The sequence below is a fragment of the Rhamphochromis sp. 'chilingali' genome (genome assembly GCF_963969265.1).
Source record: "Rhamphochromis sp. 'chilingali' genome assembly, chromosome: 15".
NCBI lineage: Eukaryota > Metazoa > Chordata > Actinopteri > Cichliformes > Cichlidae > Rhamphochromis > Rhamphochromis sp. 'chilingali'.
The window spans coordinates 12742091-12762757 of record NC_137942.1 but is presented as its reverse complement, the minus strand read 5'-3'; the positions used below and the strand labels follow the sequence as shown (position 1 = coordinate 12762757).

General features: G+C 39.2%; 1 protein-coding gene across 1 annotated transcript; it reads left to right on the top strand.

Annotated features, from left to right (window-relative positions):
* The first annotated feature begins 844 nt into the window (after window positions 1-844).
* On the top strand, window positions 845-3509 carry LOC308412181 (peripheral myelin protein 22-like). Its single transcript, XM_080906344.1, has 5 exons — window positions 845-1004; window positions 1732-1825; window positions 2000-2093; window positions 2202-2342; window positions 2468-3509. The coding sequence occupies exons 2-5, from the start codon at window positions 1748-1750 to the stop codon at window positions 2623-2625; spliced, it is 471 nt and encodes a 156-aa protein (XP_080762470.1). The 5' UTR covers window positions 845-1004; window positions 1732-1747; the 3' UTR covers window positions 2626-3509.
* The last annotated feature ends 17158 nt before the right edge of the window (window positions 3510-20667 follow it).

Below are 20667 nucleotides of genomic sequence, written 5' to 3'. Positions count from 1 at the left end.
AAGAACAGCAAGGGAGAGGAAAGAGGGCAGGCACGCGCTGTGTTCTCTGACTGCAGCAGGTGATGACTATCACGTTTGGACTGTGATGGTTTCAAAGCAGCAGTGTGCGCTTGTTCTTTTATCGCTGTTTTCACTGCCATTCTTAATTTGGGTTTACAGCTCTGTCACTGTGAGGAAATGGCACGAGACCGCAGTGTAATGAGCGATACAGAACTCTGACGGGCTTTGATCTGCAATCTTAGTAACCCATCGATGGACCTCGAGTCAAGCCGTTCCATCAGTGTAGCATGACCAAAACACTGCACTGTTTTAATTCCCTTTGGCACTGGACAAACCCCCCTGTTTCTTCATAGACTTGGAGAGACAACACATGAGGCTCAGTTCACACAAACACACACACACAGGCATTCTGGGCCCCCAGAGCACCTCGCTGGTTCACGTGCAAACACACACATACACACACGTGTACACGTGTGTTTTATGACGATCAATGAGTTTTGTTTGCAATCAAATGCAACAAAGTCAAGAATCATGACTGTCATTGTACAAATAAGAAAATGAATGAGCACTGTGGATGTAATGAATGACTCATTAGATCATAAACCAACTCTACATAGTTTTATATCAGCAGGTTATGTTAATGTTTTGGAAAGTGTGGAATTCTGTTTGTGTGTCTGTGGAAGTCTTTAGGTTTGCTCAGCAGTGCCACAGGTTATACTACAGTCCTGTAGATTTCACTTTCGTTGATGGGCCTCCACGGGAGGAAAGAGAAAGAGAGAGACAGAGGGGGAAAAGAAAGGAGTAGGCCTCTGGTGACGTGCAGGGCCTGCAGGGCGGTGTTCAGGCGGAGAAAGACACAGACTGGGGTGTGTGAGCTACATCTGGAATAGTATCTAGAGAGAGTCGCGAAGCAGAAGCAAGGTGATACTTTCCCAGCTCTTCTCTTCAGCTCGATCCGTTAAACGGAGAAAAAACTCCAACAACTTTTGATTGGCCTTTTTTTTGTAAGTGGGATTAATATATTTGCTTTTTCCATGCTCTTGTTATAGTCAGTGATCTCATTTTTCCCCCATTGAGTTTTACCCTCATACAGCAGAACTCGACCATGGATTTTACTTTTATGACGCAAAACCCGTTAAACCGTTTGAAGCTGTGACTTTGCCTGAGAGTCTCGCTCGTCTCTCCCAGTTTTAAAGTTAGGTGCTTTGTACTTGACATTACCAAACAGGGAAAGTTGTGGCTCGCGCATGGCGGTACTTTTCTGGAATGTTTTTCATAGAGATGGGTTGAGTTTGTTTTCCAGCAGCCTGCTCCCGATTAGTCGAGAAACCGTCTCCCTTACTCACACAGACAGCTGATTCATGGTCAGGTTTTTAGCCAACGACTTTTTTTATGCAAACCCGTATTGCTTTCATCAGTTAGTTACGTCGTTTGGATATTTAAATAGATCGAAAGTTCAATACTTTGATTCACTTTGACAAAAATAGATTAATTTGTGCAGCTCGACGTTAAACTCGACATTAATTATTAACTTCGGGAAATAGTCAATGGTCCTCCCTTCTTCGCCCTGTGTTTGAATGTAAGGGAATACTTTCACATTGAGGTAAACATTGCGGTCGATGCATAAGTGAGGTAATGCCGCCCTCTGGCGTGGAGATAGGCTAGTGAACACACCTAGAAGAGAGTTGGTGTAATGGCAAATTCACGTGAAATGTCTTCTCTTTTCTGCAGACCTACTTGAAAAAAAATGCTGCTCATCCTGCTTGGAGTGCTTATCTTGCACGTAATCATTCTCATTCTCCTCATCGTGTCGACAGCTGCCAGTGTAAGTTCTGTGAGACCTTTTGTCAACTTTTAAATTGCGAAAAATACAGAATGGAGCATGAGGATGTGATCTGAATAGACAAGGAGTTGTTTCAGTGATTGATTACTTTGTAATATTGCTACTGGACGTACAGCAGTAACAGGTTAAATGGTTCCGTGTTGTTGTGTTTATCAGGCCTGGTCTGTAGCTGACAACAGTGGCAAAGATCTATGGTACAAATGCTCAACAAACAATGGAGGTTACCATTGCCAACCATCCAGCAATGAAGGTTTGTTCATGTTTATAGAAAAACAAACAAAATGCAGCGTGCTTTGTTACTGAAAAGTGATGCACAAGTTAAATTTCATGCTATTCATCTCTTCTGTCTGCCTCCTAGACTGGATCCAAGCAGTGCAAGCTCTCATGATCCTGTCAGTGCTCTTCTGCTTCTTCTCCCTCATTGCGTTTTTATATCAGCTGTTCAGACTAGTTAAGGGCGGACGCTTCTTCTTCACTGCCATCTTCCAGATCTTAGCAAGTGAGTATGACTTCATCACATGCTGACAGTCACACCCTGAGAAGAAATGGGTGGAGTGGTGAGATCATCTACATTCATGCCAATTTCCTTCAGATTCCCCTCAACTCTCTTCTCATCTTTCCTAGGTGTGTTTGTGATGTGCGGGGCAATCATCTACACTGTGATGCGTCCAGATGATGGCACCCATACAAACTTCGGGTATGCGTATGTGCTGGCTTGGGTGGCTTTCCCTATGTGTCTCATCAGTGGCCTAATTTATATTGTCCTGAGGAAGAAAGAATGAAAGAATCAGGGGAGGAGAAATAAGGAAGGGTAGTTAGGAGGCCCTTTACTACAACAGCGCACTGTGCTTACTACCCACAGACCATAGACTGACATCCCAACAAAAGTGCATGTGTCACCAACACAAAATAATTTGTTTTTGTTGCTGTATTTCAGTATCCATTATTTCTCTGAAAACATCACATCAGTTTTTTTTTTCTTTCAACACCACAGCTGTGTTATCAGTGTGTGTTTGGAAATGCATTGGTGACATATTGATTTTTGATGCATGCTGGCACTTGATTTCAACAAATCCATCATCGGTGATGAGATGAATAACATTGCATTGCTTCAGTACAAAGATGTACATAGTGTCTGTGGTTTTTAGACATATTTATAACATTTTTTCATACATTGTGTACATAATGTTGTCAAGTTAACATTGTCATGCTCAATTATGTGATAGAGTTTGTGTCTTTCACAAGTCATGCAGCTGTGCCAAAGAGATGTCGCTTCAAAAGCCAGAATATCAAGCTTCTTATTTTTTTTAACATTGTTTTTATGTCTTAACTGTCAGATGCTTTGATCCATGTGCCTTACTTAATCTGTTTAATTCTTGAAGGAAGTAAGAAAACCCTCAAAATTGAAAATAAGTGTTAATACTCATGAAGTTTTGTTTCCTGACTTATCATTGTACTTGATATACCAAATAAAAATGTTTTGCATTTTGTAACCTAGTTTTAAAAATGGTGCTTTTTTTCTTTTCTTTTTTTTATTATTATGCTTGAACTGTATAGCCTACTTTGTGTTGCAAGTGTGTCATGTCCTGTGATTAATTTGCTTTTGTACAAACTCGAGTTTGCCTTTTTTTTTGTCAATATTCTAAATAAACCTTTTGAAAATAAATCTGCTTGTCGCTGAAAGGTTTAATCATGTGCACGCTTCACAGAAGTCCGTAGGATGGGCTATCTGCACTCTTTTAGTAGTATAGGGAATACTAGGAAATGGCACTATTGTGTCTTTACACCATATTTTTGTACCCCTTGGTGGCGCTATGACACACAAAACACGTAAATGCCTGCGAATAAGAGTGTTCACCATAGCCACAAACTACCGTGATAAATACTTTCACTATGTAAGCATGGTGCTACATTATATTTACATGGTGTGTGGCAAGAATGGTGCAGATTAAACGATCATGTAAATCAAAGGTTTTGAAAAGTTAGGAGTCTCTCTCTTGTTCATTCATAGAGTTGGAAGTAAACTCTATGGAGGTAAACTGCTGATCTGCAGTTTTTCATGTAGCTTTCATTTAATTTCCATTGATTGTCAAGTATGGGTGAAATGAGAACAAGCAATTTTATGAATGCAAATAGCTCCACCTGGCTACATTTCGAGGACGTGCTTATCAAATTCTGGAAACTTGGCACCATATGCAGACATTATTTCAGCAAAACAGCATAAATCAAAGATCCCACTAAAACGCGGTTAAGGAAAGAATGTCTCAACAGCATCTCTGAGGATAAACCAAAATAAAAAAAGGGGGAAAATACAAGAAAAATGTAATAGTGCAAAGTGCCTCAGAAAAAGACATTGATCTGTTTAGAATTTGCTTAGACAGTTTCTCCCCAGCATCATTTCTATTTAATGTGACATATTGAAAGCATACTAGTAGATTTACATATGCTATATCTTTTTTTTAAAAATTCAATTTGGCTAAGAATAAGTTTAAGATTCTTTTTACTTATTAACATGATTTGACCATGTCAAATGATCAGTTATGATTTTATTTACTTTTGTTTGTTTGGGCAACACATTGCTTTATGATTAGTATTTTATTGTAGTCCTTATGAGCTGATAAGATAACATTACACTCTGATGATACTGAGGCACATAAAACAATTAAACAGCAATATATTTTTTGCTAATGATAAACAATTGTAATAAAGATTTTATTACTGATCAGTGATTCTGTTGTAGATTATTAAATACATACAGAGTTAATCTCATGAATGGATGTATTTTACCCCCAAGCCCACATTTTTTCCCTAAACCTAACCAAATAGCATTGCTTACTACATTAATTTAACGGTCTGAGTGCCATTTATTGATAAGCCAATTATTAACAAATTATGTGATTGATCATCATTTTTATTGCTTTTTTCGTCTTCTTTCACCTGGTTGCTTCAAGGGGTCGCCACACTAACTGCCTGCCTCTGTCTCGCCTTGTCTTTACTATCCACTGCATGTCTCCCCTCACTTTTTTATAAATCTTTTCTGTGGTCTTCCTCTGTTCCTGGTGTCTGACAGCTCCATCTTTAGCATCCTTTGTCCGATATAGCCACCATCTCAGCCTTGCCTCTCTAATTTTGTCTCAACATTTGTTTTTAAATTGTATGCTAACACAAAACTAAAGAGTACCAAAGCTTAATGAATCATTTTACCACAAAAACAAGTCTGAAGGAGCAAAAATAAAGGACCCAACAAACAAAGTGTGTTGCAGTCACCACCTAGTGGAATCATAAGCAGTGGTCAGAACATTTTTCTTTTTCCATGATCATTAATTGTCTGGGTGCTTAACTGCTTTGTGTAAAATAACACAAAAAAGTTGACTGTCTCAAGGGTGGTCAGAATTTTCCCAGGTTTTGTAAGATTGATCAGATTAAAAAAATACCACTACTTCTAAATAAATCTTGACATATTTAATGATTTTTGCTGGTGGAACTCAGTTATTTCATATCAGCGTATGATGCAAAAGTGCACTTAGACATGCATTGTCCATAGTTAGCAATAGAGCTGTGTATGACAGAACCTGTCACAAATGTAACATGGTCAAAAAAAGAGAAAGCTGTCAGCAGACAATGATGCCATGCCACTAGGTGGTGACTGCAACACACTTTTGTTGTCCATTAGGTCATGGGTGTTAAATGTGCAGAGGGTAAAAAGTGTCTCAGTGAACTCATAAATAGCTTCTTCTTCATCATCATCTAATAAGATTCACAGCCATTTCTGCTGTGAGGACACAGTAAGTGTAAATATGTGGAAATTCAAATCTTTTTTTTCTATTCAAAGTTGTAACATATGGAGCTTTTGTGCTTTTGTAGCTTCACTGTGACATACTGTTGAAATTGCAAGTGTTGAGAGAACTCAGGGTGTTAATTGTCTGCTTTGCAAATGAGCGGTTCAATACACACATTTGGAACATTTTCAGTACATATATTTTCCAACAAATGGCAGACGATGAATTTGGAGGTGTTGGACTACAAAGAGTTTAATGTCCCTGGTGTAGGATAATCCAGATTTATTTTTACGGCTTTCAGAAAATAACAAAGCTGTAGCTGGAAGTTCGTACATTGTTTTATACATACGGCGTAGGTTATATTACTGGCTTTTCGAATCATGAAGAAGACACTCTGTTTCCTGTTTAAAGCATATGTACTGGGGTAATATGACGCTAATCTTCTCTCGTGCTTGCTCTCAGAAGTTGCCACCGCAGTGTATTGAGACAGGCTCCTGTCTTTGATCTAGAAGAGTCTGTAGATATCTTGCACTTCACATCAGTTTATGGGTGAAAGCTCTAAATTGCATAAAACTACAGTGTGCAGATGGTGTTTATACAAAATGATTGCTGAACTTCCTGACAGCCACTTTCCCCCCGACTAATGTGGTTGATCGTCGCTGTCTATTTGTCTTTTTTTTTTTCCATCAGCATTTACAGGAGAAGTGACACTTTATGTCATGTTACTTCTGACATGAATCACAACATCTCCAGTCTCCAGACGTTTTCAAAGATAACTTCGGTAACCGAGAAAGATAAATGCAAAGCTGCTTTCAAGACATCAATTTGCAGTTATCATGAATTCATTACCCAGCACTATCTCTGCAGACACTTGTATGCACGTGTGCTCCTTCAGTAATAAATGCAGGTCAATTCACAACACACAAAACGTGTCACGTTCAACACACAATGCATGCGTTTTATACCAAGACTTATTATGCTTACAGAATGTGTAAAAACATCTAGACGGAAGATTGAAAACTTCTTCTCAGGTTTTTGGGTTAAAAGAGCTCTTCCAACTTCATCGGGACACAAAAGAGAGCTCAGTTAATGTTACTCTGGTAAAGGTCCCTGGGCATACAGATAACATATTGAGGATGTCAAGAAAACTCTGGAGGCCTATAATGGCCTCACTGCTCCATTTGAAACGTAGTTAACCTTAAGGGTTATTTATCACTGTTAGGGTCACTGGGGGCACTTAGTATTTACTGCAGGACATGGAGGATAGAGGAGAGGGGATTGAGAGGAAGCAACCCTTATCACTATACACTGGGTAATGTGGTTGAGGTATACATACATCAAAATTGTTTAACTGGTTGATAAAGACCAGGATGCTTCACTCTTCACTCTTTTTAGCGTTAAACTGTTTAACAGCAGCCAAGGACCTTTACATGTTGGCAGCCAAATGTTTTCTTGGTATCCCAGGAACACATCAGAATAATTTCCCTAAGTCTTTAGTTGGGAATTTCTCTGGAAAGGCAGTAATAGTCGTGAAGCAGAACATACAATGGGCCTCAGCCAGCTGATGGGTCCCCGAATGGGACATGTGTGGACTTCAGAAGAAGCTGCAGCCCGCCTTTCTTCTTTCTCTTTAGATTTTCTGCCATTTTATCCAAAGTATTTGTCCCCCGTAACAAACCCTGGAGCCTTCAGATGTAGTTAAACGATAGAGAAAATGGCCAAACCCTGTTTATTCAAAGCTGATTTCATCACTCCTATAAATCTCTGAGAAATCAAAGCCCATCTTAAACCCGCCCCTCAACTCCCCCATTGTCTTGCTAATTCACATTAGAGCGCGGCTGGCTGCCCACTTTGACAGCGGCCCTGACAGTCTGGGCAAAGTTGTAGATGTGGAACCTGAAATTCCCCTTTGGCCCATGACCTCTGACGCTACATCCTGCAACAAGACCCTCAAAATGCACAGCAATCTCCCAGCCATGTCTGTCCTTGGATGCATGAAGATACAATGAATAAAGATGAAAATAATAGTTTTCTGATTTCTTTACACTGTGCATCCAGAAAATATTCACAGGGCTTTAACTGTTCCACATTGTGCCATGTGCCATGTTACAGCCATATTCCAAAATAGATTTCCCCCCTCAAAGTTCTATCAAAGTTCTATATACAATCCCTTTAATGAAAAAGTGAAAGAAGTTTGCTTGAAATTCTGTCAAATTTATTAAAAATAAAAAACAAAAATATAATATGTACACAAGTATTCACTGAGTATTGCTCAATATTTTGCTGGCACAACTTGAGCAGCAATTACCGCCTCAAGTTTTTGTTTTGTTTTGTTTTGTTTGCTTTATGAATATAATGCAACAAGCTAGGCATACCTATTTTGGGATGTTTCTTTCATTCTTCTTTACAAAACCTCTCACGCTCCATCAGGTTGGGTGGAGAGTGTCAGTGTAGAGCCCTTGCTCCAGTCTGAGGTCGAGAGTGTTCTGAAACAAGTTATCATCAAGGATGTCTCTGCAGATTGCTGAATTGACTTCAGTTTCACAGTTCCTGCTGCCAAAAATATTCACAATGCATGATGCTGCCCCGACCTTGCTTGACTGTAGGGATGACATTGGCCAGGTATGGTTAGCATTCAGGCCAAAGAGTTCAATCTTTGTTTCATCAGAACAGAGAATTTTGTTTTCTGTGATATTTTCATAGTTTTCATGGACAAGCGGGCTGTCATGTGTCTTTTGCTGAGGACTGGTTTCTGTCTGGCCACTCTACCGTACATGATTGGTGGGGCGTTACAGAAATGGTTGGACAGTCTTCTTCTTTCCAAAGAGCAATGCTAGAGCTCTGTCAAAGGGAGTGCTGGGTTCTTGGTTACCTCCCTGGCTGAGGCCCTTCTAACCTGATAGCTCAAGGAAGAGTCCTGATACTTCCAAACGTCTTCCATCTACAGATGATGGAGCCCACTGTGTGCATTCAGGCCTTCAGTACTGCAGAGATTTTCTGCACTCTTCCCTCGACCTGTGCCTCAATACCTCCTATCTCAAATTCCTTGGATTTCATGACTTGGTTTATGCTCTGACCTGCATAGTCAGGTATGGGACCTTTATAGGTGTGACCCTTTCCAAATCATATCCTATTAACTTAATTTACTACAAGTGGACTCCAATGCTCTCCATCCAACCTGATGGAACACCAATTTAAGGTGTGCTATACACTGTACGCTGTAATTGCTGCCAAAGGCACTTCAAGTATTAAACAAAGGCTGTGAATACGTACGTATATTATATTTTTGCTTTTTATTTGTATAAATAAATAAATCTAAAAGACACAATTTTTTTTCACTTGATCTGCATGGTGTATTGTGTGTATAATTTTGTAATAAGCCTGTAACATGACAAAATGTAGAAAAAGTGAAGTGCTGTGAATATTTTCCAGATGCACTGTAAAAAGCTCATTGCCACAAATGCTCATGGCTACAAATACTATGTGGATGCACACGCCCACACAAACACTTACAGTGAAGCATACAAACACATCCGTAAAGTACATTAAACATTAACATATTCTATCTAAACTGTGAGCTTGAACACAAAATTGCCCATCATTCAAGCTCTTTATAGGTTTGTTTCCAATAGCAGTCAGCTGTGTGGAAGCAAAAGGGTCGGAGGTACTAAATGCAACACTATAACATCATGAATTTAATAAAAAAATCCATTTTAAGTGCTGTTTTGTATTTAAGCCTCAAAAAATTGTCACAGTGTGCATTCACCAATCTCAAGTGACATAGAATAGTATTTGATTCAAAACATTGCTTCTGCAACTCGAGACTTAATTAAACCAGCATCTTGTTAATAACTTAGTCCCAGAAGCAAGATTCATAATCATTGAGTAAGAAGAGATGTGATTACATGTGGTGGGGGAAAAAAAATCAATTATCGAATGCTATTTTTATGCATATTGGAATTGTCTCCATAAATAGAATTTGGGGGGGGGTGATGTTACATTTGGTTCCTATACGTCAAATTTCCCTTCATATTTCTGCGTGTGTGTCCTTCTCTCACAGATACAACTCATACACTTAATTCAGTTTCAAATGTTATATGGCCAGCTACAAAGACCTTGTAATTCAGTGCTGGTGGCTAACAAGGGTTTCTATACTGGTGTGACAAGACTAGTGAGGCAAACATGTCTTCTTTAATTATACGGCAGCAAGTTGGAGAGTGTTTGCTGCTTTCTGGTGTTTCAGGCCTGAGCAGAGATCCTCCAAATTAAAGAGCGGTGTGACAGTGCCGAGATGCATCGCTGTTGGGAAACATGGTACAGCGGTTAGACGGCTGCTGATCCATTTATGTGCTTCAAATGCGCTTCCCACATTTGAGTCGTAGATGAAAATATGTGGATAATTTGAGAGCGCTTGTGAGTGCTTGCACATGTGAAGATAATTACGCACAAAGTGGCACAAAAATTGATTTGAAACCATGATACAGTTGAGACCAAAGAGATTCAAATCTCTTCATACAGAAACAAATGGGTGATCTTCATCATGAAGACAGAATTTGTCACATTTGATCATTTCACCCATGAAATGTTTGGCTGTGACAGTCAGAGGGTGGTTATACACAAAGAAACAAAACCCATAATTGATGCCTACATGTATTTCACTGCTGGTGACCTGTTGTACACCAGTCATTCATTATCAAGCCTTACTGAAGCAAACAATGAATTACACATAACAGTCTTCCGTAGTATTGCCACTTAGGTTATAGTTATTTTCACAACTGACCTTGCACCTTTTGAAAATACCCAAAAGCCACTAATAGACAGACAGACACAGATAGTAAGCATACATAGGTAGATCCAGTTACAACCATTAATCGGTCAGTGGACTAAATAAGCCCATAGATGTGATATCTGCTGGCAGATCAAATGAAGGATGGCGGTCATGGCCTGATCTGGTGGGTCAAACTGAAGTAGCTGTGTTATTTCAACCTCAGTGACCCTGGCCAGTGGCTTAAGCCTTCCCAGCGGATTTGAGAGTGGATGAGGAGTTGAGACCAGAGCAGCTAGAGGTGTTTGGAGTGGGCGTCTTTGTTTGTCTCCCCAATCTGAACGCTTTTCTCTATAGTGACTGATCACCTGAGCCTCGATGTCTGCTGAGGTCTCGAGCAAGGAAAGCTTGAATTACACCTTTAGCAAACACTTCACCTCTCAGAGTTCATAGAAGGGTGGATAGCACGGTCGCTTACACCAGATAAAAGCGCCACATACTCAGACCTATTCACTCAGGTGAGTTCAGAGGTTGCTGGTTCCGAAATGATGATGCTCATACAGATAGTAGTAAAATCCCAGTCATAGTCGGCATGCTCTGAATAGAAGTAAGATAATCTCCCTCTTGTTCTTCAACTTCAAGTTACGTTATGTTTGTGTGAATTCACCTACATTTGTTACAACTGTATTTTTACAAGCTTGGGTCAAGTCTGTTGTTGCTATGCTACAGCTGCAAGTATGTTAATGATCAGGCCTATAAGCTACCAGCTTTGTACACTCTGTTTCAATAGCCTCTGTCTGATGACTGATTATGATTGGCTGATTGACTGGTTTAACATTTTTAACATCCACAGTCGTAGAAGGAATTTATCCTTATTTATAAATCCAAGACAAGGATGTATGAGTAAGAAAGCCCAATTAGGGTTGTAAAGAGTGTTGATATGATGGAGACCAGACGATGTAAGCAGCAGAGAGACCAGAAAACCTTTTTAAAGATGTCTGTAAACACGAAGGAACCCCAGTCGTAAGAGATTAGTCTAAATATTGTCATCCCACAGTTAACCCTGCCAGTGAGAATCTTCACATACCTAAACAGTGAGAGAGAGAACCCGAACTGAACCTCTGGTTCAGATGGGGTTAATAGGTTCCCCTAAATGTCTGTGTAGTGCAAATATTGACAGTGACTCCATGTTCTCATGTAGTGACCTGCTTCGTGGAAGATCTCTCCTCTTTTCTTGTTGCTTGCAGCCGCAGAGCACAAACAGCTGTTCTGTGATTGCTTACTTGGACAATGAGAAAATCCAGGTCTCAGTGTACAAAGAGCCATATCACTAATGATTACCCAGGCTGCCCACAGCTGAAACATAAGCCTAAGCAGTATTCCAGACTCATGCCAGTAGTTCACTCCCAATAGCAAAAGTAAAGATATAATCATTTATCATGCATCATTTGATATGTGTAGTAATATGCCCTCCTATTAAATCCCTTTGAAAGGTAATGAAATTACATCCAGGGAGGGATATTATAAATAATTTCAATAATGCAATCTCAGTTTGACCACAGCCTAATTGGGTAGCAGGTATAAACATGTGAGCAAATGAACAATAAATATAAGATGTGAAATGCTGTTATGTCTCTCAATCAGGCTCACATTTCAGGTAGCAATTAAACCTGTTTATATTTAAGCTTCACTTGTAAATAATTTGGTAAGGGAGTGATGTATTGGCTCACTATCCCTTTCAGATTCCACCACAGGCAGGTAGAGAGAAGTTTATATGTAATATAGCTATATAGATACACACAGCTATTCAATGGTGCATTCACATTAATCCAGAGGAGATGAACCCAAGACACCAGCATCAAACAATCAGGCCTCTCAGTGTTTATTCAGTCTGTTCAGTCAAGTATACTGCAGTGTAGCTAACTGAAAGGCAGGTCTTCCAAAGAAAGGTGGTTCTTTGTTGTTAGCAGCTCATACTGAGCTGTAACAGTATTTGTATATCTGTTGCTTTGTTAATTTTGACAATTTTGAATCCAAAGTCCATCCCAACATGCTGACTACAAGTGACCTGGAGACTGGACCTTGAATACACAGGAGGATAAATATATACAGTGTCTCATGTAATGTTATCTGACGATAATGTAAATCAATTCTATTGAATAAACTGATGTTTTGGTCTTACAGAACATGTTAGAGGCCAGTCTTATGCAGACTGCTAGTCTATGATATTTTCCCTCTTTATCTCGGATAAATGTTGTATGTTTGAAAATTGAGAATGAATATGTTATTAAAATAATCAAAAGTTATTTAGGCTTATAATCCACCCTGGTTCAAGGCTTCCAATAAATGAATAAAAAATGTTCTTTGCCCTGGAGAAGTGTCTTTCTGTTGTCTTTCTTGTATGAAAGCACCAGTTATCTATGATAAGCCTGGTTGAGTGAAATGTCTATGAAAGTGCCCCTGATTTAATTCCTCATTTATGGTGTCAGGCAAACAAAAGTGCCCCAGGCACACACAAGGCTGTGAACCCTTTAAATGTGTTTTGGAAAAGTCTGAACTGATGAGTGAGTTGTGCTTAAGCAAGGAAAAAATTTCCAGCAACACGTTGCTTTCACAAACACAGGGGCACACTTTGCACAGCTGTGATTCACCACTGGCTTAAAGTTAAATCTGCATCGTTGTTTATAAATCCATCAAAGAAAAGGCATAAAAAATTAAATTCTATAAATGAAATCCATAAAGTCAAAAACATGCTAAGCTTGAATGTTCATTCCCTGGATCTCTCACAAAGCCTCGAGTGGTAAAGGCAAACAATGGTGATCATTAGCTGTATCATAAAGCGCATCAGCTAATGATCCCGGTAACCTTTCAGCCTGTATACAGAGGTCCTCTGCTTAGCGGGGGAAGTCAAGCGTGAAAATTTGAGGTGCCTCCATCAAACCAGATTTCCAAAGCTGTGTGGAGAGATGTGTGATTTGTTTTGATGCTGTTACTAAGTATTCATTTAGGAAGCACAAATACAATATGTGTATACTTTCAGTGTGTGCATGGCATTACACAATATCGTAGAAACCTGCGTTATTTCTTCAATAGCAGTGCTATTGAAGCACTATTCAGGTATTGTTTTGGATTTTCTGATGGCTGGACCACAGACAAACCTCTAGCTTTTGAAATTCTTCCCTCTCAGCCTTTACTACACTACGCATCTTGAGCTCTCTGTGGTTGTATGGAAAACTGTCCAGTGGTAAACTTGGTAATTGTTTCTTTCTGAGCTAGTAGCAGAAAATAATTGCTGTCAGAGCCTTGACCTTTTTCGCAAGCTGCATTTGAAGGAAGAATAGTCTGCATACCTTCTATTGATTTATCCAAGAAAAATGCTACCTTTCTGTGCTCTTTGTGCAGTGCAGATGCAGTATGACTCAGCGCCACGTTATATGGCATTAATGTCTTCAATTAACCATCAGTATACAACACCTCCATGCATTTATCCATGCTCTAAATAAAAAAGATTATATAGAAAAGCTCAAAGGGAAAAGAAAAACAAATATGCTAAACTTGCTGTCAGAAAAGGCTCTATTCTAGTAGATATCATATTGTCTTCGACAGAAGTAACAAGTGTTTTTTACAGCTACATTGACACCTCAAGTGTGTTTATGCACTCTAACAAGACTTTTCCGTCTGGGCCTGTCAGCGTGTCAAGAAGCCTTTTGACAGTGCTGAAGTTCACACCATGTTCATTTTGTCAAGTTTATCCCCCACCCTCGACATATGACCAGCAGCAGAGCAAACGTCAACACTAAACCTCTGGATCATAAAACGCAGGATTCATGAGGAGAAGTTCTGGGTTAGCCAGGGGTAAGATGAGGATTTGTTCAATGCAAAGCTGGAGGTGGAGCACAGCACTGCCTTGACATGGAACCCAAAGCTGTACATCATCACAGTGAGCTATTACAAGCACTAGGAGCTTGGCGCATATCAAAGTTCTGATTTTGTTCAAAAGGTGCACGTTGCCATTATTCATGTCACTGTAGCGTGACATGAATAATCGCCACAGTAATGCTACCATTATGTATAAACGTATAAACACTGAACAATTGAGTTTTTTTTTAAAAAAAAGGACAAAAAGTAGAACAACATGTTGATGTTATTGATTAGCAGTCATTTCTCTTTCAATATCGATCAGAAAGGTCTCTTAATCCTCAGTGTGTGATACAGTCCTGTGCAAGGAAGGGACTGTATGTCACATGCTCATACCTCTGATCCTATTTCCCACAGGACAGAGGCGTCATATATCTAATCTGGCTGTAAAACGTCACCTCAACTGAGAAAGGAGTTTTGAGCCCTTTGCACTAGTTTGCCTTTTCAATTTTATCTGTATTTGTTTGTACGGTTCCACCGTGACATGCTGAGATGACTATAAATTAAACGACTCATACAACTGCTTATAAATGTTCGTCATAACTTTCTAATTAAAAACAAGCGTGGAGCTGTACAATAACTTGTGAAGTGAACAGAAATACTCCCAAGTCAGCTGCTTCGCTCACGTCTAGTGCTTGCGGCTATTTCCTAGCCAGGCAACCAGATCATAGCAGCCTCATCTTAAGCTTGCGAGAGTTCACAGGTCCCATTCAGACACTGTTAAACTTGAGTCGTGAGTGGAGCTGACTAACCCTGACAACTGTGGCTCACCAAATTCTGTTTGATCAGGGATCAGCCTGCTGAAAACACTGCAAGGCATGATGTCGCAGCATGTCTCTTGTGGGTGATGTGAAATAAGTGTTGACAATTTAAAACATGGTAAATTAGCAAATCGGAAATGTTCTCATCAAGTTTGCACGCCTGGAAGGTGTCAGTTGAGTCCCTTTAGTTCATCCCAATGGTAAGGAATGAGTTCATCAGCCAAAATGATGTGCACATATCTAAAGTTTTTTATTGTCTTGCAAAGAGTTTGACTTACTTTTATGAGGAACATTTCTCTGTGGCCACCTTAAATCTGTTTTTAGCGTTTATAAAGCTTAAAACTGTCCTTATCCATTCTGGAAACAAGTAGCATTTAATGTGGAAACTCCAGTGCGTGTACCCGGGGAAGGACCTCACAATGAAGTAGGAGTGATTTCGTGTCAGGCTTTTAAATATCTGGAATGAATCGTGTCTTATAGTTAAGGTTTTAGGATTGAGATTAAGTAGAGGGTAGAGTAGAGAGAATTTTAGTGTTGGAAAGTTAGTAAGAAACATGACATTCAATGTTTTTTAGAGCTATTATATCAAAGTATTATAAAGAATTCACAAATAAAATAATTGTAGATAAAAATGTGTCATTAGAAAACAAAGTGCTTTTCATTCTTTTCATTCTTTCTGTCCAAAGAAGCTTCTTTAAAAAACAAAAAAAAAAAAAGATGAATTGCTTCACACCAGGCTCTTATAATGTAGGTCAGATATCAGGCTTTATTTTAGTTTGTTCGTTATTTGTATGAGGATAAAAGACATGGAGCAGGAGAGAGGAGAAGAGGAGATAGGGTGAAAAGAGAGAAAGCTCTTTGAAAGGAGTAAAGTACTGAACGGTCTGAGCCATAGGCATGCTGTTTCTGGGTGGAAGCGGAGTTCCTGATGAGCTAAAAGCAATTTTTCAAAGTTTGTAGGGCATGAAGCCATCTTTAAAGCTGACAGGTCTTTGATCCTGTGGTTTGCCATGATTCGTTTCTGATTAATGTGGAATTTGGTCCTTCATTCATGCGGATACGTCCCACGCACACACAAACACACAGATGCGCACACGCATACATGTGCACTGATCCTGAATTCGTATTCTGCCTCTACACAGTCACACAGCGCTGACAGACCAAATGTGAGAGACGTCAACATGCAGCCGATTCCAAAAGAAAAAAAAAAGCATCCCAGTGCAGTAGGGAACACGACTTGTTTTCCTCTAGTTTCATGTGTTTGAAGACCAAGTAAAGAAAAATTACCACCGAAGGCAAAATTTTAGAGATTAAAAAAAAATAAAATAAAGAAATAGGGAAAGAATTTGTTAAATAAGTGATTTGTGACTATCATACTCCTGGGAAGTGTTTTCCATAAGAATTTACTGCAGTGTACAAAATACCTTGCAGTTCAAACCAGGCCACAGTAAACAGAGGAAGTTCCAGGTGAAATGGGGAAACATTATCTTTAATTTTATTTGCTTTTAGAAATAAAATCCATGCCTGCAGGGCAAAGAAAATAAAACTGTCAACACTTTTGTGAGCTCCCTCTGTATCTTTAACTGCAGCAGACAGCTGAACTTCATACCCTCTTTGTCTCAGTTTGAAGGAAGTCGACAAATGTTGTAAGACAGCACTTCTAATCCTGACCTGAAAGTGGCATCCGTCCATTATCCAACTGTTGGTGCTAGCCAGGCTGATGATGGCAAAAACAGAAAACAATACACTCTAAACATCGTAAAGTCAATTTATAGCTATAGCACAATTCATATACAGGTTTGAAAGGCACTAAAGCACCCACACAGAAACACACACACACACATAAACATATAGTTTAAAAATATCATGTCCTTATCCTGACTACTACACTATCATACTGAGGCAAATTCTGCACTGGCAGCTCTCAAAGCGCTCAGTAGAGTTATAATATGCTTTATTGTACTCGACCCATCCAGCTGAAGATGAATTGGACCCTAAATATAATCTTCAAGGGGAGCAAAAAGTGCATTACAGTAATCTAATTGTGAGGTGAATACATGGATCACTTTTTGTGAGTCAGGAAACTCTTATGTTTAGATTCTTTTTTTTTTTTAAAGATTACTGAGCCCTGCCATAATAGCAGTGGTGGAGTGCTGTGAGTACAGTTGGACATCAATAAAAACACTCAGGTTTCTGCCTTTGTACTTTTTCGGCATGAGTTTTTTTATTTATTTATTTATTTCTTGGAGTTGGAGAAAGTTTTGAAATATTGAGTGCTTGAGATCATCAGTGCATCTTTCAAGCTTTTCAGGTTGTCTAAGCAAAGTAACACATGCAGCTGTATGTCAGATTGATAGTGGGATTTATTGTGTTTCAGTATGATGGTTCCAAGAAAGCGAAAAGACTGAATAACAGTGGACAAAGGGATGACTCCCATGAAACACCTCAGAAAATGTGGAATTCTTCAGACTTGAAGTTGTTGAGAGATGCAGTTGAAGTCCATCCATCTATCCAGCCTGTTTCAGCTGTCATGGAGTAACAGGCATAGTATAGCCTGGATAAACTTGTTTTTTCCAATTAACCTAATCCATGCGCACATGTGTCTTTGGACTTTCGGAGAAAGCTGGAGTGTCTGTAGAGAACCCACACAAGCATAGGGAAAACATGCAAAATCAAAATGTCTCAGCTGACCACTGGATTTGAATCCAGGACTTTCTTGCGCCACGGTAACAGCACTAATCAGTGCACCACATCTACCTTAGTGCTACACTACTGTGATACCTGCAGTTAAAGGTCGTCCTTTTAAACCCTTTGGAAACATGATCAGTATAACACCTGGAACGTCACATATGCACTGTCACTGACTGAGTGGAAGCTTTCTAAATATATTAAGAACGAGCGAGGAAATTGTCTAAATAATAAAATGCAGCACCAGTTTAGCATCTGTTTAGTGTAATCATTGTTCAAAAGTTGTGAGTCCTTTAACAAGAGCCATTTCAGTGCTTTTTCAGTGTTTCCAGCAGTGACTGAAATAATAATAGGAAGGTGAGCTTCCTCAATCCTGGGTCTGGTGTTACTGATAAGTCAACATGAGCAGATTGTTTGAAATAAAACTGAGAAAAAAAAGTCTAGAAATGTAAATATGGTCTGTGATCTGAAAGGAGAATTATACCACGTTCAGATTTTCCATCTTCAAATCAATCCAGGCAAGCGCTGAATGTACTCAAAGGAAAGATGTTTGCCTATGATGGTGAAGGAAATTAGGTCCTGGCTAAACACGTCAAGGTGTTTTCCTTAAATTTTTCAGCTCCATTCGCCATCATGTAGAGTGAGGGCAATCATGCTGAGGAAAACCTTCTTCTCTTCCCTCTTTTCTTTATGTTTCCGGAGTCTGGCTGTATCACACCACATCGAAAAGCCTCAGCAATTATTCGGTTATTCATCCAAACCTTACTCTCCTCTGTGTTTCTCTTTGATGACTTTCATTAAATCACTATGTGAGACAACGGGCTGAACCCCAAAGGCCAGTTGTTCCATTCTGTGGGTGTGCACCAGCTGGTCCAAGTTATGTTGGGAAACTATTATAGAAGCTCTTCAAATCTGCTTTCTTTTTCCTCCAATGCAGCACAGAGAAGAAATTCTGCTACAGTTTTACAGCCATTGGACTACAACACAGCTCTCTTTCAGCCAATGCCTTACAAATGGGGCAAAAGACCTGTCACAGTGTGGATTTAAATGTGTTAATTTCAGCTTTTAGTTGCAGGACAAATCTTTATCTAGGTCATCCATCTTACGTAAAGGATAGAGACGATCTATTTTTCCTGTGTTGTGTTCCTTCACGTGTCACTTCCTATTTAGATTTCGGGTTAGTGAGTGTCTTTGGAGCACATTTACACCAGGCTGCTGTGCAAGTCTTAGAAGGTGAGCCTGCAGACCCATCAAGATTTGTTTAAGTCAAATACCCCCAGCCTGGTATTTCTTTTATTCAGAGATATTACAATCCCATAAGTGATTCATAAACATCTTAGTGCTCAGTATGAATGTTGCAGCTGACAATCAGATGTGTGCGTGGGTTCACACATGTATGGATCGCAAGTGGTCAGTATCCATTATAGACAGAGTATATTTCAGTGTCTGAAGCACTGACTGTTAATATAAGAAGACTACGAATCAGAAGTGCCCAATTTTGGATGAAAGGGTGGCAAACCACCCAAGCGAGGATGCAGCTATAACCTGCATACATGGATTGCCTGACTAATTATAACATATAAATAAAAAAAATATATGTTATTTACTTAAATTAAAATGCACGTTTCTTGGATAGTTTGTGGCACACAGCAAGCTATATTAATTGTCAGAAATGAGTGTATTAATTAATTCTATATAGTCAACACTACACACACAATTAACAGATTTAGGTTCAGTGACTCAGATTGGTGCAGATCAAGTTTAGCAGGCAACTGGGGAAACCTACCCGTCATTAAAAGCAGCCGGGTAAGATGAAGAGGTGATTTCTTTAAAGAAAGAAAAAGAAAAAAAGCTTCACCACTACCATTTTGTTATAAATGCAAATATTAGACGTAGAGACCGAATTTCTTTTTTCATATCAAGCTGTTGGTCTGCTTATTTCACATGAGAGTTGTGGAGTCTTCCTAGCTTTGTTTTTTATTCACTGAATTTGCCGCTTGATCTGAATATGCGACTTTATTTGTACCCTGTTTCTGCTTGACATGCATTTCTATTTAACCTGGAGTTTGGTATTGTGAAATAATTCATTTGAAAGGACGTGGAAAAAAAAAGTTGAATAAACAAAACAAAGGGCCGCTAATGCTGCTGGTTTATGAGAAGAACTAAAGTGTGCTGCATGGTTAAAGTGGGCATATTAAAAGCATCATAAAACAACAATCAGGATTTAAAACAAACAAGCAGAGTAGTCGGATATGTTTGAGAAATATTACATTTAATGGAAACCTTCAACAGAAGGCCAAAAAACATTTCCTAACCTCAAGTACAGAGAGTTTTATGTGAGCTTGCAGGCGACCACCCACTCAATGCTTCTCTCTGTTCGGCTCTTTCTCTCCTGACTTAGCCACCGCTTCAACCTTCTATAGCACACGGAAGAAAGAAAAAAAAATCTAGGTGATGATGATGTGGGTGGGTGAATGGCTCATCTTCGTGACTGCTTAAATACTGACACGCAAGACTGTCTAGCTAATGTCACGTAAAATTTACAGTACAGAGATATTAACCCTGCAACATGAAATTATTAAGTTCACGCCATTAAACACTTTGCATTCCTTTTCAGTAAAGCCTTTCCACCAGCCAGTGACCCATAGCTCAGAGGACTAGGACACGCTCTGTATTAGGAGAGACAAGGCAGACTAATTTAATTATTTCTGCTGTGATACAATTGTTATGATTGTAATGACAATTATGTTCAGAAAAATGCCTGTTTTCTGTGAGTTGGTGCTTTCCATTCCCACATTAGTCTTTGCTGTCTGTTTAAGGTTTCCTGGGACTTGCTGAAATTATTTCAATATTATATATGTGACAAAAGTTCATTTGTAGGTCAGACATTTAGCTTCATCCGTCTACCATTGT